General features: G+C 42.5%; 1 protein-coding gene across 6 annotated transcripts in view; it reads left to right on the forward strand.

Moving 5' to 3' along the window:
* LOC129859393 (E3 ubiquitin-protein ligase MARCHF8-like) overlaps positions 1–22152 on the forward strand; it is a 129586-nt gene that overhangs the window by 91384 nt on the left and 16050 nt on the right. For all 6 annotated transcript variants that reach the window (XM_055929132.1, XM_055929142.1, XM_055929152.1 and 3 more), the window contains one exon: positions 4993–5043. In XM_055929132.1, the coding sequence (XP_055785107.1) occupies positions 4993–5043 (51 nt within the window). The remainder of the gene's footprint in view (positions 1–4992; positions 5044–22152) is intronic.

Raw genomic sequence — 22152 nt, forward strand, 5'->3', positions numbered from 1 at the left:
AAATGGTCATGTCTATTCTATTATCTACATTTCTATGATTTCAATAGGTTTCCTATGGAGGATTGACAGTATAATTTAAAACAACATATATTCCCATTCAAGTCAGCATTCTCTGATGTGATTTCAATTATATTTATATTTTAGTACATTTATCAGCCAAAATCTGACACCCACCCTGTATTCAATACCTCTGATTATGTAAAATAGGGTCTACACTACAACATATGCAAATTTGGGGGGGAAATGTAGTTTAAGGTAAAAAAAATAATATTTTTGTAAAAATGTAAAAGCATTTTTTTCAAGAAATTATAAAACTGTTTGACAACCCTGTTTGTAAGCTTTAAATTATATCAATCTCAAACATTAATCTTTTCCAGTGATAAAGGGTGTCTCATGGTATGGTGGGGTATGCAAAATAGGTAAACTTTCAAAAAGTGATTCAATTCAAATGGATTTAAACTTTTTCCTATTTAGTATATAACCCAGAGATACAATATTAAATATCGGTTTGATTCGGTAACCTATTGTATGTAAGCAGCTAGCCCAGACAGATTTCCGCCAACGCATGAGCTCCTAAGAAAATCTAAAACATGTTCTGCTACTTGAGACTTTAATTAAAGGGTAATTTATTTAAGTTGTGCATAGCTGAGTTAGTTAGTAATTCGGTGCTAATTAGCATTAGTACATCACTGGGGCCAAGCTTCCTGCCATCCAGGACCTCTATACCAGGCAGTGTCAGAGGAAGGCCCTGAAAATTGTCAAAGACTCCAGCCACCCTAGTCATAGACTGTTCTCTCTGCTACCACAAGGCTAGCGGTACCAGAGCGCCAAGTCTAGGTCCAAGAAGCTTCTGAACAGCTTCTACCCCCAAGCCATAAGACTCCTGAACATCTAGTCAAATGGCTACCCAGACAATTCACATTGCCCCCCTCCCCTCTCCACACCACTGCCATCTATGCACTGTCACTTTAATTAACTCTACCTACATGTACATACTACCTCAACTAACCGGTGCCCCCGCACATTGACTCTGTACCGGAACCCCCCTGTTATTTTTTTACTGCTCCTCTTTAATTACTTGTTACTTTTATCTCTTATTCTTATTCATATTTTTTTAAACTGCACTGTCGGTTAGGGGCTCGTAAGTAAGCATTTCACTGTAATACCTGTTGTATTCGGCGCATGTGACTAATACAATTTGATTTGATTAGCTTCCGGAGGCTAATAGACTAGCTGATGTCACGTTGTTTTGAATCTGTGGGTGGGGACGTTGTAGTAGGCTGGTTGTACTGTAGGCTATATGCAGAAATAGATGACGGGTCAGAAATAGAAATACACTTAATAGAACTGATATCCACATTATATATCTATGGTTATGAGGTAACTGTCTGGTACAGGGAAAGAAGATGATATAGTTGATATAATTCTACTTTCGACTACTTTTAAGAAATTAAAACTTCTGACAAACTCTGATTTGGAGATGAGGGGAACTTATGAAGATTAGAATTCCTCAACATTACTCTGTTCTGATAAGATGGAACATTGTGAAAGTCTTCAGGGTTCAGACAGAGGCAAGGGGCAGCCCACACAGAGGCCCTGAAGCTCTTAGCCCCTGAACAGAGACTTAAAGCCTCGGAGCCGTGAACCACCAAGACAAAATGTCTCCTCTCCTCTGTCATATCCTCCTGAGCCTCCCTTTACCTCCCTCACACATGCCTGGATCATCACAGCCAGGAGTTGTTACCCAGTCCACAGAGAGACAGAGGGAGAGAGAGAGAAGAGGGAGGGAGAAGAGAGCGAGACAGAGATGTTTGAAACTTGAGTTTCTCTCACAGAATAATGGATGACTCACGAGACTTAGTCCTTTTATAGACCACTGATAATGTGCGTGTGCGTGTGCGTGTGCGTGTGCGTGTGCGTGTGTGTGTGTGTGTGTGAGGGAGGGAGGGAGGGAGGGAGGGAGGGAGGGAGGGAGGGAGGGAGGGAGGGAGGGAGCGAAGAACAGAGGAAAAGGCAGAGAAGGACACAGAAAGGTAGACATAAACAGAGAAAGTCGATTAGTTCCTTGCCAGAATGAAATGCTTCTCTCTTTTGTCTGGAGTGTTCAGCACTTTGCTCTTCCCTCCTCATCTATCCATCCATCCATCTCTCCTCATCGCCTCTTCCTATTCTGCTCTATTAAATTGGAGGGTCGGCTGTGTATTAGTGGCCTTGTTATTTTCCCTCAGCAGTGGCTCTCATAGCAACCTTGAGTTCCTCATCATTACTACATCTTAGACTAGCGAAGGAACAGAGGACAAAAAATAAGATTATTATCACTCTCTTTCTCTCTATATATATTTCCTTCTTAATCTCATTGTCTATATTTCTCTCTTTCGATCATCCCTTTTCTTGTTATCTTACTCACTCTTGTTCCCCTCTTATCTTCCTTTTATCTGTTTGTTTCTCGGTATAAGTATGATACTGTATGTGTTATGTTCATGTACTGTACACTGGTTATACAGAACAGTAGGAACACCTGCTCTTTCCATGACAGACTGACCAGGTGAATCCAGGTGAAAGCTATGATCCCTTATTGATTTCAATTGTTAAATCCACTTCAATCAGTGTAGAGGTGAGGAGAGAGTTAAAAAAATTATTTTCAAGCCTTGAGACAATTGAGACATGGATTGTGTATGTGTGCCATTGACAGGGTGAATGGGCAAGACAGAAAATGTAAGTCCCTTTGAACGGGGTATGGTAGTAGGTGCCAGGTTTGTGTCAAGAACTGCAACGCTGCTGGGTTTTTCACGCTCAACAGTTTCCCGTGTGTATAAAGAATGGTCCACCACCCAAAGAGGGGGGGGGGGGGGGGGGGCAACTCAATATTAGGATGGTGTTCCTAATGTTTGGTATACTCAGTGTACTGTATATCTCTGTCTAGAATTCAGATGGCTTCAGTCCATCATAAAGCATATAAGTTTGCGACGCTGTGTACTCTTCATAAAGATAATGAGTGAAAAGAACCAAAGAGAACACATGTCACATGAGCCAGCCATTATGACCACACACAGATAGATAAACACACAGGCTTAAGACGTGTGTGTGTGCGTGCGTGTGTGTTCAATGAGACGACTCTCAAACCCAGTGAGACTGGTGACATATTTGACTGAGAGAGCTGGCGAGAGAGAACATAAATGCTGCTTCAGTTCCTTACTGGGACGAAAGACCTTCCTCTCTAATCTGAGCGTGGAGAGTGTTCAGCACTTCCCTGCTCTCATCTATCTATCAGTCTCTCCTCCTCTCCTCGTATCCTAATCATCCTGCCCTATTAAATTGGAGGGAAGGCTCTGTATTAGTGGCCTTGTTATTTCCCCTCCGCAGCGGCTCTCATGGCAACCATGAGTTCCTCATCATTACTCCATTACTCGAGGAAACAGAGGACAATTTTTTTTTATGTTCCCCCTATTATCGCTCTCCCTTTCTCTCTTTCTTTCTTTCCTTCTCTATCTCATTGTCTCTTTTTTTCACTTCCTATCGTCTCTTCTCACTCTCTCTTCTTATCTCCTTGTATCTGTCTGTTGCTCTGTTTCTCAGTACGATACTGTATGTTTAAGTCTGCTCTTCATAAAGAACCTGTATCACATGAGCCAACCATTATGGACACACACAGATGAATAAACACAGGTTCTCAGATGCATGTGCTGTGTGTGGATTCATCAGGGTCTGTTTATCAGAAGTGAGTGTGCATGCGTGTGTTGAATGCTTACCTGCTATTTGACAGCAGATCATTCACAGCCCCTGCCTCCCTCAGAGATAAGTAATAGTGTGATGCTGGCACACCACCAGTTCACAGTTCAGTCGTTAATCATACTGTGTGTGTGTGTTGTATACATGTTTGTGGGTGGGTGCTTTTTTGTGGGGGAGTTGTGTGTGTGTGTGTGTGTGTGTGTGTGTGTGTGTGTGTGTGTGTGTGTGTGTGTGTGTGTGTGTGTGTGTGTTGTTGCTTGCTTATGTATCTTTAGGCTGAAGTTCGGCCAATGACAGACATACATGGAGAGAGAGAGAGGTTGGGATGGAAGGGAGAGAATGGAGACTTAACACACAGACATACATGGAGAGAGAGAGAGGTTGGGATGGAAGGGAGAGAATGGAGACTTAACACACAGACATACATGGAGAGAGAGAGAGGTTGGGATGGAAGGGAGAGAATGGAGACTTAACACACAGACATACATGGAGAGAGAGAGAGGTTGGGATGGAAGGGAGAGAATGGAGACTTAACACACAGACATACATGGAGAGAGAGAGAGGTTGGGATGGAAGGGAGAGAATGGAGACTTAACACAGACCTCTCACTAGCATCACCATGGCAACTATGGAAGACGAGACACAAGGGAAGGGATCGAGTAATTAGAAGAAAAAAGTGGATGCTGGTGCGTGTCAGTCTGTTTCTTCAGCATGAAACAAGTTAATCAACTAGTTTTCATCGTCTTCCGAAAATCTTCTGACTATGCCACTGAACTTGTTGTGAAAGCATCAGTATGGTAATGTATAGACAGAGAGAGCGAGAGCAAGAGAGACGTAGTATGCCTGCGTAGGTGTGTTTTATGTCCATAACCAAACAGCTGGTAAGTGTGCAGTGCTATAAAAATGTAATAATCATTACCAGCCATACCAGTTATCATGTGTAATCACTGCAAAAGTTATAACAGATTCTCCTTGTTGTCTCTTATGTTTCTAACACAGTTCAAGATAGAAGGTATTTTACATTTACATTTTAGTAATTTAGCAGACACTCTCATCCCGAGCGACTTACTGGAGCAATTAGGGTTAAGTGCCTTGCTCAAGGACAGATTTTTCACCTAGTCAGCGCGGGAATTCAAACCAGCGACCTTTCGGTTATTGGCCAAGTCAAACGTTGATATGACTTACAGTATCTGCTGCTACAGTGGTTGGTGTTTCAAAATGACTAAATGTGTCTAATATTGTCTTTCTGTTCCTCTTTTTCAGAATGAGAAGCACCTGGGTCATTCTGCCAGCAGGTCCAGCAATATTTCCAAGGTAAGGACAGAGATGGAACATACAGGATGAATGGTATATGACAGACCTGTACCTACCAGAGGGCAACCGAGAGAGAAAGAGGGGATTAAAGAACTGAGGGCTACCAAAAAATTATTTTGACGAGAGAGGGATAGAAAGAGAGAGAGATAAAAGAGAGCGAGAGAGAAAGATAGAAAAGTGAGAATAACACAGAGGGTGATGGACAGAATGGGGACATCCTGTAGAGAAAGAGAGTCAGGCCTAGACTTCTAGGGGGTCCTAACATGCCAGTCACTTCCACAGTCAGAGGTACAGCTCTCTGATCAGTTCTTATTGAGAGAGACGTCTCCAAACACACAGGCTGCGTTTCTAACTCATAAAAGACGCACCCTCCTCCACTTACCCTCGCCTTATGCCCTTGGGAGAATCCCCGCGGCCATCTTTGTCGTCGGGCCAAATGATTAGCCAAGCAAGGGAAGTTGGCAACGAAAGCCCATCAGCCCTCGTTTTTGATCGAGTTTGCGAGTGTACAATTATGTTCACTCCGGGGCCTGAAACGCCCCATAATTCAATTTGCGATGATTGTACATCTGCTAAGAAAAGTCTGCCAAAACTTAAAACCAGCATTAATATGGAGAAGTCTACATACAAGTGTAAGTAAAAACTAATGTAAATAAGTTAGAAACTGTGCTCTATGCACATGACGGCTCAAACATTTATCATAAAAGTAATGATGTTTTTGTTTGGTTAGCTTTTGGAAATGTTAGCTTGCACACAACTTTCCCTGACATCACACTTATACATTGTAGTTTTCGATTTACCTCATGTATTAGGATGGCTAACACTCGATGTCTGCGGATGCATTGTCTTCTAGCCAAGATATGAAATGCAATCATATCGCATGTAAGGCACACAACAGTTCCATGCTGACTGAAAACACAACTTTGATGAACGAGTGACAAATTTCCGGGCAAGAGCGGCCCATTTAAAAGGAATTCATTCTTCCCTCGCCCTGCAAGTGTCAACTCGTCAGACATCGATTTTTTCATTTTTTAACTAGGCAAGTCAGTTAAGAACAAATTCTTATTTTCATTGACGGCCTAGGAACAGTGGGTTAATTGCCTTGTTCAGGGGCAGAACGACAGATTTGTACCTTATCAGCTCGGGGATTCGATCGTGCAACCTTTCGGTTACTAGTCCAATGCTCTAACCACTAGGCTACCTGCCGCTACGTCATGATGCATCATCAGAATTGTCCACTTCATTTGAGGGCTGAGGGGAGAGGGTGTGTATTTTAAGTGTTTGGAATGCAGCCACAGTCTCACCTCCTCCTTATATTGGAACAATACTAGTCCCCATACCTCACTCGATCTACCCTCTGTATCTCTCTTTCTCTCTCCACTATCCCTCTCCCCCGCTCCCTTCTCTCTGCCAGGGACAGATTGGTTGTGTTCTCCTGAGCAGCCTGTGAGCCTCTTAGTGGGATAAAGCCTTTACATTTGCTAATAGTCAGGGTCACTTCGTCGCCGTGGCAATGCTCCATTGGCCATGTTTGAGCCGGGTGGCATGAGTAGGCAGGATGTAATGCCACCCTGGTAACAAGAAAGGAGATCATTATCTTAATGAGCTCCGCCCCCCCAAAAAGGAAAATAATAATACCCAGTGTGCGTTGCAATTGTTAATTGTTACATTTTGCTCATTTAGCAGACACTTATCCAGAGCAACTTATTCAGTGCATTCAACTAAGGTACAAAGTAAAAGGGTTTTATTTTGGTACTGAGAATGTTGTTGTCGTTAAGACATGTACGTGCAAATGCACAGTGCTGTGAAAAGATTGTTCAGCCTTTTTGTACTGAATGTTATCAGATTTTCAACCAAAACCTAATATTAGATAAAGGGAACCTGAGTTTTCAACAACAAAAAAAGTATACTTATTTTATTTATTTAGTTAACAAAGTTATGCAACACCCAATTCCTATGTGTAAAAAATGTATTGCCCCCTTACACTCAATAACTGGTTGTACCACCTTTAGCTGCAATGACTGCAACCAAATGCTTTGGAAGTGTTGGCCCACTCTTGCATGCAGAACTTCTTTAACTCTGTAATTTGTGGGTTTTCAAGCATGAACTGTTCGTTTCAAGTCCTGCCACAACATCTCAATTGGGATTAGGTCTGGACGTTGACTGGGCCATTTCAAAACTTAAAATGTGTTGCTTTTTAGCCACTTTCATGTAGCTTGATTGTGTGTTTTGGATCATTGTCTTGCTGCATGACCCAGCTGCTCTTCAGCTCGCAGACAGATGGCCTGACATTCTCCTGTAGAATTCTCTGATACAGAGCAGAATTCATGGTTCCTTCTATTAAGGCAAGTTATCCTGCTCCTGAGGCAGCAAAGCATCCCCAAACCATCACACTACCACCACCATGCTTGACTGTTGGTGTAAGGTTCTTACTGTGGAATGCAGTGTTTGGTTTTCGCCAGGCGTAATGGGACCAATGTCATCCAAAAGGTTGACTCAATTTTGACAAAAAGCACCTGGATGATCATCAAGACTCTTGGATGAATGTTCTATGGACAGATGATTCAAAAGTTTAACTTTTTGGATGACATTGGTCCCATTTATGCCTGGCGAAAACCGTTTTGCAAGAATAAAAAGCTGAAATGTCCTGAGTCAGTAAGTATTCAACCCCTTTTATTGCAAGTCTAAATAAATCCAGGAGTAAAAATTGGCTTAAGTCACATAAGAAGTTGATAATAAACTCACTGTGACGTGTGCAGTAATAGTGTTTAACATGATTTTTTGAATGACTACCTTATCTCTGCACCCCACTCATACAATTATCTGTAAGCTCCCTCAGTCGAGCAGTGTATTTCAAACACACATTCAACCACAAAGACCAGTGATAAGTGTTTTCTAATGCCTCACAAAGGGCACCTATTGGTAGATGGGTAATACAAATAAAATCTGACATTGAATATCCCTTTGAGCATGGTGAAGTTATTAATTGCACTTTGGATGGTAAATAAATAGGCAGAGTCACTACAAAGAAAGGCATCCTTTCTAACTCAGTTGCTGGAGGAAGGAAACCGCTCAGGGATTTCACCATGAGTCCAACAGTTGCAGAGTTCAATGGCTGTGATAGGAGAAAAACTGAGGATGTGTCAACGACATTGTAGTTACTCCGCAATAACTAACTTAATTGATAAGAGTGCAAAGAAGGAAGCCTGTACTGAATACAAGTATTCCAAAACATGCATCCTGTTTGCAATAAGGCACTAAAGTAAAACTGCAAAAGATGTGGCAAAGAAATCAACATTAAGTCCTCAATACAAAGCATTATGTTTGGAGCAAATCCAACACAACGCATCACTGAGTACCACTCTTCATATTTTCAAGCATGGTGGTGGCTGCATCATGTTATGGGTATGCTTGTCTTCGGCAAAGACTATGGAGTTTTTTATCATGAAAATAAACACAGGCAAAATCCTAGAGGAAAACCTGGTTCAGTCTGCTTTCTAGCATATACTGGGTGACAAATTGACCTTTCAGCAGGACAATAACCTAAAACACAAGGCCAAATATTCACTGGAGTTGCTTACCAAGACGACATTGAATGTTCCTGTCACGTCTGCTCCCGCTCTTTCCCTCCCCCTGGCGCTTGAGGGCGCCAGAATGCCTTGCATCACTCACTCCTGCCATCCATCACGTACACCTGCCTTTCCTCGTCACGCGCATCAGCGTTATTGGACTCACCTGGACTCTCTTATCACCTGTTCATTTCCTCCCCTATATGTGTCAGTTCCCCAGCTCTGTTCCCCGCTTCTGCATTGATTGTTTTTCTGTTTGCTAAGCTGTTTATGTCTCGTTCCATGTCCGTTATTTTTTTAAATGTTACTCCCCGTACCTGCTTCGTCTCTCCAGTGTCATCCTTGTGATAGATCGTGACAGAATGCAGAAGCCATCACACGAAGCATCGGGGAGTACTGGCGTTCTGGTTGGTATAGTGGCATCGGCTCTGGGTCACCACCGATGAAACCGGGGGTGCCTAGCCTGCTCGTCGGGCTTCCACGCCCTAGCAGGCTCGAGAGGTTTCCTTGCCCCGGTTGGCTCGGATGGCGCCCATCCCACGTCGGGCCTCAGCTGGATCGTCAGTTCTTGTCTGCCCAGCCTGTCCAGGAGTTTTTTTGTTTGTTTGTTTTTTGTTTTGTCGGTGACGTCGGGGGTGGATTCTGCCGCCGATCGAACCGGGGGTGCCTAAGCCAGCCCGTCGAGCTTTCATGCCCTGGCTGGCTCGAGAGGTTTCATTGCCTCGGTTGGCTCGGTGGCTTCCCATCCCACGTCACAATCCACCGGATCATCGGGTTTCCTCAGCGGGATCGACAGGCGTCTGGACTCAGCCGGATCGTCAGGCTCCCATGCCTCAGCCGGCTCGCCAGGCTCTCACGCTCCAGCCGGTTCGTCGGGCTTCCACGCCTCAACCGGCTTGCCCAGCGCCCATGTCTCGGCCGGTTTGCCCAGGTGGGACGCCGGGTGGCGCCCCTAGTGGGGGGGATACTGTCACGTCTGCTCCCGCTCTTCCCCCCCCCTGGCGCTTGAGGGCGCCAGAATGCCTTGCATCACTCACTCCTGCCATCCATCACGTACACCTGCCTTTCCTCGTCACGCGCATCAGCGTTATTGGACTCACCTGGACTCTCTTATCACCTGTTCATTTTCTCCCCTATATGTGTCGGTCCCCAGCTCTGTTCCCCGCTTCTGCATTGATTGTTTTCTGTTTGCTAAGCTGTTTATGTCTCGTTCCATGTCCGTTATTTATTAAATGTTACTCCCCGTACCTGCTTCGTCTCTCCAGCGTCATCCTTGTGATAGATCGTGACAGTTCCTGAGTGGCCTAGTATCAGTTGTGACTTAAATCGGCTTGAAAATCTATGGGAAGAATTGAAAATGGTCGTTTAGCAATGATTTACAACAAACTTGAGAGAGCTTAAAGAATTTTTAAAAGAATAATGTGCAAATATTATACAATCCAGGTGTGAAAATCTCTTAGACTCACAGCTGTAATTGCTGCTAAAGGTGATTCTAACATGTATTGACTATGAGAGTTGAATACTCATGTAATCAAGCTATATTAGTTTTTTATTTAAAAAATAATAATAATAATAATAATTTTTCCACTTTGCCATTACGGACTATTTTGTGTAGATCGTTGACAAAAATTTGACAATTAAATCAATTTTAACCCCACTTTGTAACACAATAAATTGTGGAAAAAGTCGAGGGGTGTGAATACCTTCTGAAGGCACTGTATATGCACTGTGCACAATAGCCTTGGGACAAGGTTATATCCAGGCAGACACTTTTAGTCACACAATGGCGCGTGTTTGACTGAGCACTCAGGCGTGTTTATGAACATGTGTCATGCGTGAGGCAGGCAGCTCTTAGTATTCAGTGTGTGTGTGTGTGTGTGGTGTGTGTGTGTGTGTGTGTGTGTGTGTGTGTGTGTGTGTGTGTGTGTGCGTGCGTGCGTGCGTGCGTGCGTGCGTGCGTGCGTGCGTGGCAAACAGCATCTTATCATACCAGAGTAGTATGGCAAACAGCATCTTATCATACCAGAGTAGTATGGCAAACAGCATCTTATCATACCAGAGTAGTTTACTGGGGAGTCAGAGACCATATGAGTTAGTCAGAGAAGAGGGGCTATTTTCTACATTCATACAGGAGTAATAAAGGCCTAGTGCACAAATTTGGTGGGGACATGTTTTGGATTTATCAAGGGGTGCTGCAGCACCCCTACTTCCCGTGGCTATGGTTTGCAGGAGTTTGCTACTGTTTAGGCCTACATCACTGTCTCTCGTTCTCTCTCCAATGCTGACAACTGACCATTGCTTTGGAGCGCACTGCACTTTGCTGTTTGTAGCGACAGTATACTATTTCTTTTGCACTGCCATGCAACTGCATAAACATTTTAATTATAATGGACTTTCTATTGACCTTACATGTTCCTATGTGGCTGAATAGTCCTCTTGTACATTCCGTTTTACTTCAGTTCCTTCACCTTGGTTAGACTGTGAGGAAGTGACCGAATACTATTTGATTTGTACTGCTATACAGTTGCCACAGTCTTGCCAACATAACCCAGATATAGGCCATCTCCGTCTTGTAGATTTCCTCACTCTTTTTATATAACCTTTTTTTAACTAGGCAAGTCAGTTAAGAACCAATTCTTATTTTACAATGATGGCCTACCCCGGCCAAACCTTAACTCGGTACAATTTTGCGCCGCCCTATGGCACTCTCAGTCACGGCTGGTTGTGATACAGCCTGGAATCAAACCAGGGTCTGTAGTGACGCCTCTAGCACTGAGATGCAGTGCCTTAGACCGCAGCGCCACTCGGGAGCCCCATATTGGCAGTAGAATACGTTTTTTTTATTAGAATCTGGTCTCAGTAGCACACAGTGCCTACTTCTAGTTGTTATTGCGGTAAGTGTCATTATCATGGTTACTAGGTTGGATTGAGTCTGCCTCATCTTGGTCTCTCCAAGCCTGAGTTATTTGCTTTGGTCTTTGGCCTCAGTAAGACTCATACCATCATTTTGTTCACTGAGGTGAAATACCTAAAGGGAAATTACATTTAAAGAACAAGGAAATGTTGGCTGTGCAAACAGAGAAGAACAGAGAGTTGGATAGAGATGTGTTTGAGGTATGAGGAGAATGACAGGAATGGTAAATTATGTGTACATTCTGACACACATTAACAGGCTCTGTTAGAACTTGCCAATGCCACGACTGTGGGTTCATTTCTGAAAAATGTATGCATACATTGTACTTTAAGTCACTTTGGATAGAAGCTTTTTAGTTTTCTGTTTGTTTCATCACCCGCTTCATACAGACGTTCTGGTGATAATGGATAGATAAGTAAAAAGTATATTGCATAAATGTTAGTAAAATGTATAGCCGATTATCATTAATGCCTGTTCCATTCAGATCTGAGGTTGTAGTCATACAGATTGGCAGACACAATGATTGGATTGACCTTTTACAGAATCAAATCAAAGTTTATTTGTCACGTGCGCCGAATACAACAGCTGTAGACCTTACAGTGAAACGCTTACTTACAGGCTCTAACCAATAGTGCAAAAAAGGTATTAGGTGAACAATAAGTAAGTAAAGAAATAAAACAACAGTAAAAAGACAGGCTATATACAGTAGCGAGGCTATAGAAGTAGCGAGTCTACATACAGACACCGGTTAGTCAGGCTGATTAAGGTAGTATGTACATGTAGATATGGTTAAAGTGACTATGCATATATGATGAACAGAGAGTAGCAGTAGCATAAAAGAGGGGTTGGCGGGTGGTGGGTGGCAGGACACAATGCAGATAGCCCGGTTAGCCAATGTGCGGGAACATTGGTTGGTCGGCCCAATTGAGGTAGTAGGTACATGAATGTATAGTTAAAGTGACTATGCATATATGATAAACAGAGAGTAGCAGCAGCGTAAAAAGAGGGGTTGGGGGGCACACAATGCAAATAGTCCGGGTAGCCATTTGATTACCAGTTCAGGAGTCTTATGGCTTGGGGGTAAAAACTGTTGAGAAGCCTTTTTGTCCTAGACTTGGCACTCCGGTACCGCTTGCCATGCAGTAGTAGAGAGAACAGTCTATGACTGGGGTGGCTGGGGTCTTTGACAATTTTTAGGGCATTCCTCTGACACCGCCTGGTGTAGAGGTCCTGGATGGCAGGCAGCTTAGCCACAGTGATGTACTGGGCCATACGAACTACCCTCTGTAGTACCTTGCGGTCGGAGGCCAAGCAATTGCCGTACCAGGCAGTGATGCAACTAGTCAGGATGCTCTCGATGTTGCAGCTGTAGAACCTTTTGAGGATCTTAGGACCCATGCCAAATATTTTTAGTTTCCTGAGGGGGAATAGGCTTTGTTGTGCCCTCTTCACAACTGTCTTGGTGTGTTTGGACCATTCTAGTTTGTTGTTTATGTGGACACCAAGGAACTTGAAGCTTTCAACCTACTCCACTACAGCCCCGTCGATGAGAATGGGGGCGTGCTTGGTCTTCCTTTTTCTGTAGTCCACAATCATCTCCTTAGTCTTGGTTACGTTGAGGGATAGGTTGTTATTCTGGTACCACCCGGCCAGGTCTCTGACCTGCTCCCTATAGGCTGTCTCGTCGTTGTCGGTGATCAGGCCTACCACTGTTGTGTCGTCTGCAAACTTAATGATGGTGTTGGAGTCGTGCCTGGCCATGCAGTCGTGGGTGAACAGGGAGTACAGGAGGGGACTGAGCACGCACCCCTGAGGGGCTCCAGTGTTGAGGATCAGCGTGGCAGATGTGTTGCTACCTACCCTCACCACCTGGGGGTGGCCCATCAGGAAGTCCAGGATCCAGTTGCAGAGGGAGGTGTTTAGTCCCAGGATCCTTAGCTTAGTGATGAGCTTTGAGGGTACTATGGTGTTGAACGCTGAGCTGTAGTCAAAGAACAGCATTCTCACATACGTGTTCCTTTTGTCCAGGTGGGAAAGGGCAGTGTGGAGTGCAATAGAGATTGCATCATCTGTGGATCTGTTTGGGCGGTATGCAAATTGGAGTGGGTCTAGGGTTTCTAGGATAATGGTGTTGATGTAAGCCATTACCAACCTTTCAAAGCACTTCATGGGTACGGACGTGAGTGCTACTGGTCTTTAGTCATTTAGGCAGGTTGCCTTTGTGTTCTTGGGCACAGGTACTATGGTGGTCTGCTTGAAACATGTTGGTATTACAGACTCAATCAGGGACATGTTGAAAATGTCAGTGAAGACACCTGCCAGTTGGTCAGCACATGCCCGGAGCACATTTCCTGGTAATCTTTCTGGCCCCGCAGCCTTGTCTATGTTGACCTGTTTAAAGGTCTTACTCATGTCGGCTACGGAGAGCGTGATCACACAGTCATCCGGAACAGCTGATGTTCTCATGCATGCCTCCGTGTTGCTCGTCTGGTAGGCTCTGAGGTTTGTAGTTTTTGAACTCACCCCTATCGAATACACAGTGGGATATGGGTTATTTTTCACTTCCTACGGCTTCCACTAGATGTCAATCGTATTTAGAATGTGGTTTCAGGCTGCTCATGTGAAGGGGGGCCGGATGGGAGCTGTTTTACTAAGGGGTCTGCCTACAGCCTCGTTCTCAGTCCTGCGCTTTCACTTGAGAGGTTGCTCTCGTTCCAGTGCAATTCTACAGACAATGGAATTCTCCGGTTGGAACAGTATTGAACTTTTATGATAAAAACATCCTAAAGATTGATTCTATACTTAGTTTGACAAGTTTCTTCGACCTGTAATATAACTTTTTGAAGGTTTCGTCCGAATGGACCAGATCGCGCTTTTGGATTGTTTACCAAACGCCCTAACAAAAGAAGCTATTGGACATAAATTTACATAAATGATGGACATTATCAAACAAAACAAAAATTTATTGTGGAACTGCGATTCCTGGGAGTGCATTCTGATGAAGATCATCAAAGGTAAGTGAATATTTACAGTGGGGCAAAAAAATATTTTGTCAGCCACCAATTGTGCAAGTTCTCCCACTTAAAAAGATGAGAGAGGCCTGTAATTTTCATCATAGGTACACTTCAACTATGACAGACAAAATGAGAAAAAAAATCCAGAAAATCACATTGTAGGATTTTTAAGGAATTTATTTGCAAATTATGGTGGAAAATAAGTATTTGGTCAATAACAAAAGTTTATCTCAATACTTTGTTATATACCCTTTGTTGGCAATGAAAGAGGTCAAACGTTTTCTGTAAGTCTTCACAAGGTTTTCACACACTGTTGCTGGTATTTTGGCCCATTCCTCCATGCAGATCTCCTCTAGAGCAGTGATGTTTTGGGGCTGTTGCTGGGCAACACGGACTTTCAACTCCCTCCAAAAATGTTCTATGGGGTTGAGATCTGGAGACTGGCTAGGCCACTCCAGGACCTTGAAATGATTCTTACGAAGCCACTCCTTCATTGCCCAGGCGGTGTGTTTGGGATCATTGTCATGCTGAAAGACCCAGCCACATTTCATCTTCAATGCCCTTGCTGATGGAAGGAGGTTTTCACTCAAAATCTCACGATACATGGCCCCATTCATTCTTTCCTTTACACGGATCAGTCGTCCTGGTCCCTTTGCAGAAAAACAGCCCCAAAGCATGATGTTTCCACCCCCATGCTTCACAGTAGGTATGGTGTTCTTTGGATGCAACTCAGCATTCTTTGTCCTCCAAACACGACAAGTTGAGTTTTTACCAAAAAGTTATATTTTGGTTTCATCTGACCATATGACCTTCTCCCAATCTTCTTCTGGATCATCCAAATGCTCTCTAGCAAACTTCAGACGGGCCTGGACATGTACTGGCTTAAGCAGGGTGACACGTCTGGCACTGCAGGATTTGAGTCCCTGGCGGCGTAGTGTGTTACTGATGGTAGGCTTTGTTACTTTGGTCCCAGCTCTCTGCAGGTCATTCACTAGGTCCCCCCGTTTGGTTCTGGGATTTTTGCTTGTGATCATTTTGACCCCACGGGGTGAGATCTTGCGTGGAGCCCCAGATCGAGGGAGATTATCAGTGGTCTTGTATGTCTTCCATTTCCTAATAATTGCTCCCACAGTTGATTTCTTCAAACCAAGCTGCTTACCTATTGCAGATTCAGTCTTCCCAGCCTGGTGCAGGTCTACAATTTTGTTTCTGGTGTCCTTTGACAGCTCTTTGGTCTTGGCCATAGTGGAGTTTGGAGTGTGACTGTTTGAGGTTGTGGACAGGTGTCTTTTATACTGATAACAAGTTCAAACAGGTGCCATTAATACAGGTAATGAGTGGAGGACAGAGGAGCCTCTTAAAGAAGAAGTTACAGGTCTGTGAGAGACAGAAATCTTGCTTATTTGTAGGCGACCAAATACTTATTTTCCACCATAATTTGCAAATAAATTCATTAAAACTCCTACAATGTGATTTTCTGGATTTTTTTTTTCTCATTTTGTCTGTCATATTTGAAGTGTACCTATGTTGAAAATTACAGGCCTCTCTCATCTTTTTAAGTGGGAGAACTTGAACAATTGGTGGCTGACTAAATACTTTTTGCCTCACTGTATATATGAATAATATGAATAATGTTGACTACCCAACATGGCGTATATTTCTCTGGCTGGTTTGGCCTCTGAGTGCCGTTCTCAGATTATGCTTTTTCCGTAAAGTCTTTTGAAATCTGACACAGCGGTTGCATTAACTTCTTATGGCTGCAGGGGCAGTATTGTGTAGCTTGGATGAAAGGTGCACAGAGGTGCCCAGAGTAAACGGCCTGCTCCTCAGTCATAGTTGATAATATATGCATATTATTATTAGTATTGGGATAGAAAACACTCTGAAGTTTCTAAAACGGTTTGAATTATGTCTGTGAGTATAACAGAACTCATATGGCAGGCAAAAACCTGAGAAAAATTTCAAACAGGAAGTGGAAATTCTGAGGCTGGTCGATTTTCAACCAAGATCCTATTGAAATCACAGCGAGATATGGATGAGTTTGCACTTCCTACGGCTTCCACTAGATGTCAACAGTCTGTAGAACCTTGTCTGATGCCTCTACTGTGAAGGGGGGCCGAATGAGAGGGGAATTAGTCAGGTCTGCCATGACCTGACCATTCTTTGACCATGCGCGAGAGAGGGAGCTCTGTTCCATCACTCATCTGAAGTCAATGTAATTCTACGGTTGGAACGTTATTCAAGATTTATGTTAAAAACATTCTAAAGATTGATTCAATACATCGTTTGACATGTTTCTACTGACTGTTACGGAACTTTTGGACATTTCGTCAGCTTTTAGTGAACGCGCTTCCTGACGTTGGATTTGTTTACCAAACACGCTACAAAATAGCTATTTGGACATAAATGATGGACATTACCGAACAAAACAAACATTTCTTGTGGAAGTGGGAGTCCTGGGAGTGCATTCCGACGAAGATCAGCAAAGGTAAGTGAAGATTTATAATGCTTTTTATGAGTTTTGTTGACTGCACAATTTGGCGGGCAACTGTATGGCTTGCTTTTGTGGCTGAACGCTGTTTTCAGATTATTGAATATTGTCTTTTGCCGTAAAGCTTTTTGAAATCTGACACAGCAGTTGCATTAACCTGTTGAGGACAGAGGGCGCTGTTTTCACTTTGGGGGAAAATCGTGCCCAATTTAAACGGACTCGTACTCAATTCTTGCTCGTACAATATGCATATTATTATTACTATTGGATAGAAAACACTCTCTAGTTTCTAAAACCGTTTGAATTATATCTGTGAGTAAAACAGAACTCCTTTTGAAGCAAACTTCCTGGTAGGAAGTGGAAAATCTGAAATCGATGCACTGTTCTAGGGCCTGCCCATTAATGTCCTTGATATATATTAGAATACATGCACTTCATACGTCTTCCACTAGATGTCGACAGGCAGTGAGAGAAGAAATTGAGTGAATAACTTGATCTGGGGTCGAATAATAGCTCTCGGCATGACGTGTCACCAGTTTCCTGTTTTCTGGAGAGCGCGTGAAGGGACCTGGATTTGCCTTCTGATAAGCTGTCGTTATGGACGACTAATATCTCCGGCTTTGATTTTATTTGATACATGTGACAATATCATCGTAAAGTATGTTTTTTCAATATAGTTTTATTAGATTATTGAAATTTATTCGGGACGTTAGGCGTGTTGCGTTGTGTGCCTTTGTTCAGGAAGGAGAGCTTAGCGCCACTTTGCTAGCTTTCCGTGCTAATTGACTGGAGAAGAGGACATTCTAAATCCAAACAACGATTGTTCCCGACAAAGAACCCCTTGTACAACATTCTGATGAAAGATCATCAAAAGTAGGACCCATTTTATGATGCTATTTCAAATATCTGTCGAACATGTTGTACTAGTCGTTTGCGGCCAGGTTTTGGGCACGCTCTCGCCATAACGTAAACTGCATATCGTAATGAAGTTATTTTTAGAATTCTAACACGGCGATTGCATTAAGAACTAGTGTATCTATCATTTCCTATACCACATGTATTTTCTAGTAACGTTTATGAATAGTTATTTGGTCAGAATAGTTGGGAAACATTCTGGGAAAAAGATGCTACGTTAGCACAATGTATAACCACTGATTTCAGCTCTAAATATGCACATTTTCGAACAAAACATAAGTGTATGTATAACCTGATGTTATAGGACTGTCATCTGATGACGGTTTATGAAGGTTAGTGAAAATTAATATATTTTACTGGTTTATTCCCTATCGCTAACGTGCCTATTGCTATCGCTAACGTGCCTTGATGAATGAATGCGGTAGTGTGGTAGGCTATTGTAGTAAGCTAATATAATGCTATATTGTGTTTTCGCTGTAAAACACTTAAAAAATCTGAAATATTGGCTGGATTCACAAGATGTTTGTCTTTAATTTGCTATACACCATCGATTTTTCAGAAATGTTTTATGATGAGTATTTAGGTATTTGACGTTGGTGTCTGTAATTACTCTGGCTGCTTCGGTTCTATTTCTGACGGTAGCTGTGATGGTAGCTGCAATGTAAAACTGATTTATACCTCAAATATGCACATTTTTCGAACAAAACATAGATTTATTGTATAACATGTTATAAGACTGTCATCTGATGAAGTTGTTTCTTGGTTAGTTTGGTTGGTTCTTGGTTAGTTAGGTTGGCTTTGTGCATGTTACCTGTGCTGTGAAAAATGTCTGTCCTTGTTTGAATTTGGTGGTGAGCTAACATAAATATATGTGGTGTTTTCGCTGTAAAACATTTTAAAAATCGGACATGTTGACTGGATTCACAAGATGTGTATCTTTCATTTGCTGTATTGGACTTGTTAACCTGTCTAGGATGAGGGTGCCGCTAGCGGCACACCCCCCCCACATTCCACTGAAAAGGCAGAGCGCGAAATTCAAAAAAAATATTTTTTTTAAATATTTAACTTTCACACATTAAAGTCCAATACAGCTAATGAAAGACACAGATCTTGTGAATCCAGCCAACATGTCCGATTTTTTAAATGTTTTACAGCTAAGACACAATATGTAAAGATGTAAATCTATTACCTAAAAACACATTAGCATAATCCACCATCTTTTATTTGTCCACCAACACCAGTAGCTATCACCAATTCGGCTAAACTAAGATATTTATAGCCCCTAACCAAGAAAAAAACTCATCAGATGACAGTCTGATAACATATTTATGGTATGGGATAGGTTTTGTTAGAAAAATGTGCATATTTCAGGTAGCTGGCATAGTTTACAATTGCACCCACCGTCACAAATGGACTAGAATAATTACAATGAGCAACGTGTTTACCTAACTACTAATCATCAAACATTTCGTAAAAATACACAGCATACACTAATCGAAAGACACAGATCCTGTGAATACAGACAATATTTCAGATTTTCTAAGTGTCTTACAGCGAAAACACAATAAATCGTTATATTAGCATAGCACATGTGCAAACATTACCCCAGCATTGATTCTAGCCAAAGAGAGCGATAACGTAAACATCGCCAAAATATATTATTTTTTTCACTAACCTTCTCAGAATTCTTCAGATGACACCCCTGTAACATCACATTACAACATACATATACAGTTTGTTCGAAAATGTGCATATTTAGCCACCAAAATCATGGTTAGACAATGAGAAATATAGCCCAGCTGGTGAGAAAATGTCCGTGCGCCATATTAGACAGTGATCTACTCGTATACATAAATACTCATAAACGTGACTAAAAAATATAGGGTGGACAGCGATTGATAGACAATTTAATTCTTAATACAATCGCGGAATTACATTTTTTAAATTATCCTTACTTTTCAATACAGTTTGCGCCAAGCGAAGCTACGTCAAAAAACATGGCGTCCTAAGCCACTAACATTTTTCGACAGAAACACGATTTATCATAATAAAAATTTCCTACTTTGAGCTGTTCTTCCATCAGTATCTTGGGCAAAGGATCCTTTCTTGGGTCTAATCGTCTTTTGGTGGAAAGCTGTCCTCTTGCCATGTGGAAATGCCAACTGCGTTCGGGATGAACTGGAAGCGTGCCCAGAGATTCACAGCGTCTCAGAAATAAATGTCCCAAAATCGCACTAAACGGATATAAATTGCTATAAAACGCTTTAAATTAACTACCTTATGATGTTTTTAACTCCTATAACGAGTCTTAACATGACCGGAGAAAGATTACTCCCAACACTAATGCTTGGAACAGGTGCGGGTCGGTGTCCTCCACGCGCATGACGCAGCTGCAAAGGAGTTACTAGCTACAGGGTTTTTTAATTTATAGTGCCTGTGATTGCGCAATCGACCCCATTCAAATCGTCATCACGTAAAGGCATCCAGGGGAAGACGTAAGCAGTGTCCGTATACTCATAGGAATAACATTGGCTTTAAAACTGACTCCAGAACAGTGGCCAAAATTTCTGAAATCTGACTCCATGTCAGGGAAATTGCTGTAGAATGGGTTCTGTTCCACTTAGAGACAACACTTCAACTCCTATAGAAACTATAGACTGTTTTCTATCCAATAATAATAATAATATGCATATTGTACGATCAAGAATTTTGTAGGAAGCCGTTTCAAAAATTACACGATTACCATAAATAGTGACAACAGCGCCCCCAGCTTTAACAGGTTAATTAATGTGTGAAAGTTCAATATTTCTAAAAAATATCTTTTGAATTTCACGCTCTGCCTTTTCAGTGGAATGTGGGAGGAGTTCCGCTAGCGTAACGCCGGAGCCAGACAGGTTAAGAACAAGTGTAAACGTCAACGTCAAGTAAACGGCAAAGTTTATGATGAGTATTTCTGTTATTTGACGTGGCTCTCTGCAATTTCTCCTGATATTTTGGAGGCATTTCTGTACATGGCGCCAATGTAAACTGAGGTTTTTGGATATAAATATGAACTTAATCGAACAAGACATATATGTATTGTGTAACATGAAGTCCTATGAGTGTCACCTGATGAAGATCATCAAAGGTTCGTGATTAATTTTATCTCTATTTGTGCTTTTTGTGACTCCTCTCTTTGGCTGGAAAAATGGCTGTGTTTATCTGTGACTTGGTGGTGACCTAACATAATCGTTTGTGGAGCTTTCGCTGTAGAGCATTTTTGAAATCAGACACTGTGGCTGGATTAACGAGAATTTTATCTTTTAAATAGTGCCTAATACTTGTATGTTTGAGAAATTTGATTTATGAGATTTCTGTTGTTTTGTATTTGGCGCCCTGCAATTTTATTGGCTGTTGGCGAGGGGTTCCGCCCAGTCCTAGACAGGTTAAAGGTCTTACTCACATCGGCTACGGAGAGAGTGATAACACAGTTGCCCGGAACAGCTGGTGCTCTCATGCATGCTTCAGTGTTGCTTGCCTCGAAGCGAGCATAAATGGCATTTAGCTCGTCTGGTAGGCTCTCGTCACTGGGAAGCTCGCGGCTGGATTTCTCTTTGTAGTCTGTAATAGTTTTCTAGCCCTGCCACATCCAACAAGCGTCAGAGCCGGTGTAGTAGGATTCAATCTTAGTCCTCTATTGACGCTTTACCTGTTTGATGGTTCATCTGAGGGCATAGCAGGATTTCTTATAAGCGTCCAGATTAGTGTCCTGCTCGTTGAAAGCGGTAGTTCTAGCCGTTAGCTCGTGCGGATGGTGCCTGTAATACATGGCTTCTGGTTGGGATATGTACGTACGGTCACTGTGGGGACGACGTCGTCAATGCACTTATTGATGAAGCCAGTGACTGAGGTAGTATACTCCTCAAAGCCATTAGATGAATCCCGGAACATATTCCAGTCTGTGCTAGCAAAACAGTCCTGTAGCGTAGCATCCGCATCGTCTGACCACATCCGTATTGAGTGAGTCACTGGTACTTCCTGCTTTAGTTTTTTCAGTGATTGTATGCAGGAATCAGAAGGATTGGTCAGATTTGCCAAATGGAGGGTGAGGGAGAGATTTGTATGCATCTCTGTGTGTGGAGCAAAGGTGGTCTAGAGTTTTCCCTCTGGTTGCACACTTGACATGCTGGTAGAAATGAGGTAAAACAGATTTAAGTTTGCCTGCAT

The sequence above is a fragment of the Salvelinus fontinalis genome, chromosome 1 (assembly GCF_029448725.1).
Source record: "Salvelinus fontinalis isolate EN_2023a chromosome 1, ASM2944872v1, whole genome shotgun sequence".
Lineage (NCBI taxonomy): Eukaryota > Metazoa > Chordata > Actinopteri > Salmoniformes > Salmonidae > Salvelinus > Salvelinus fontinalis.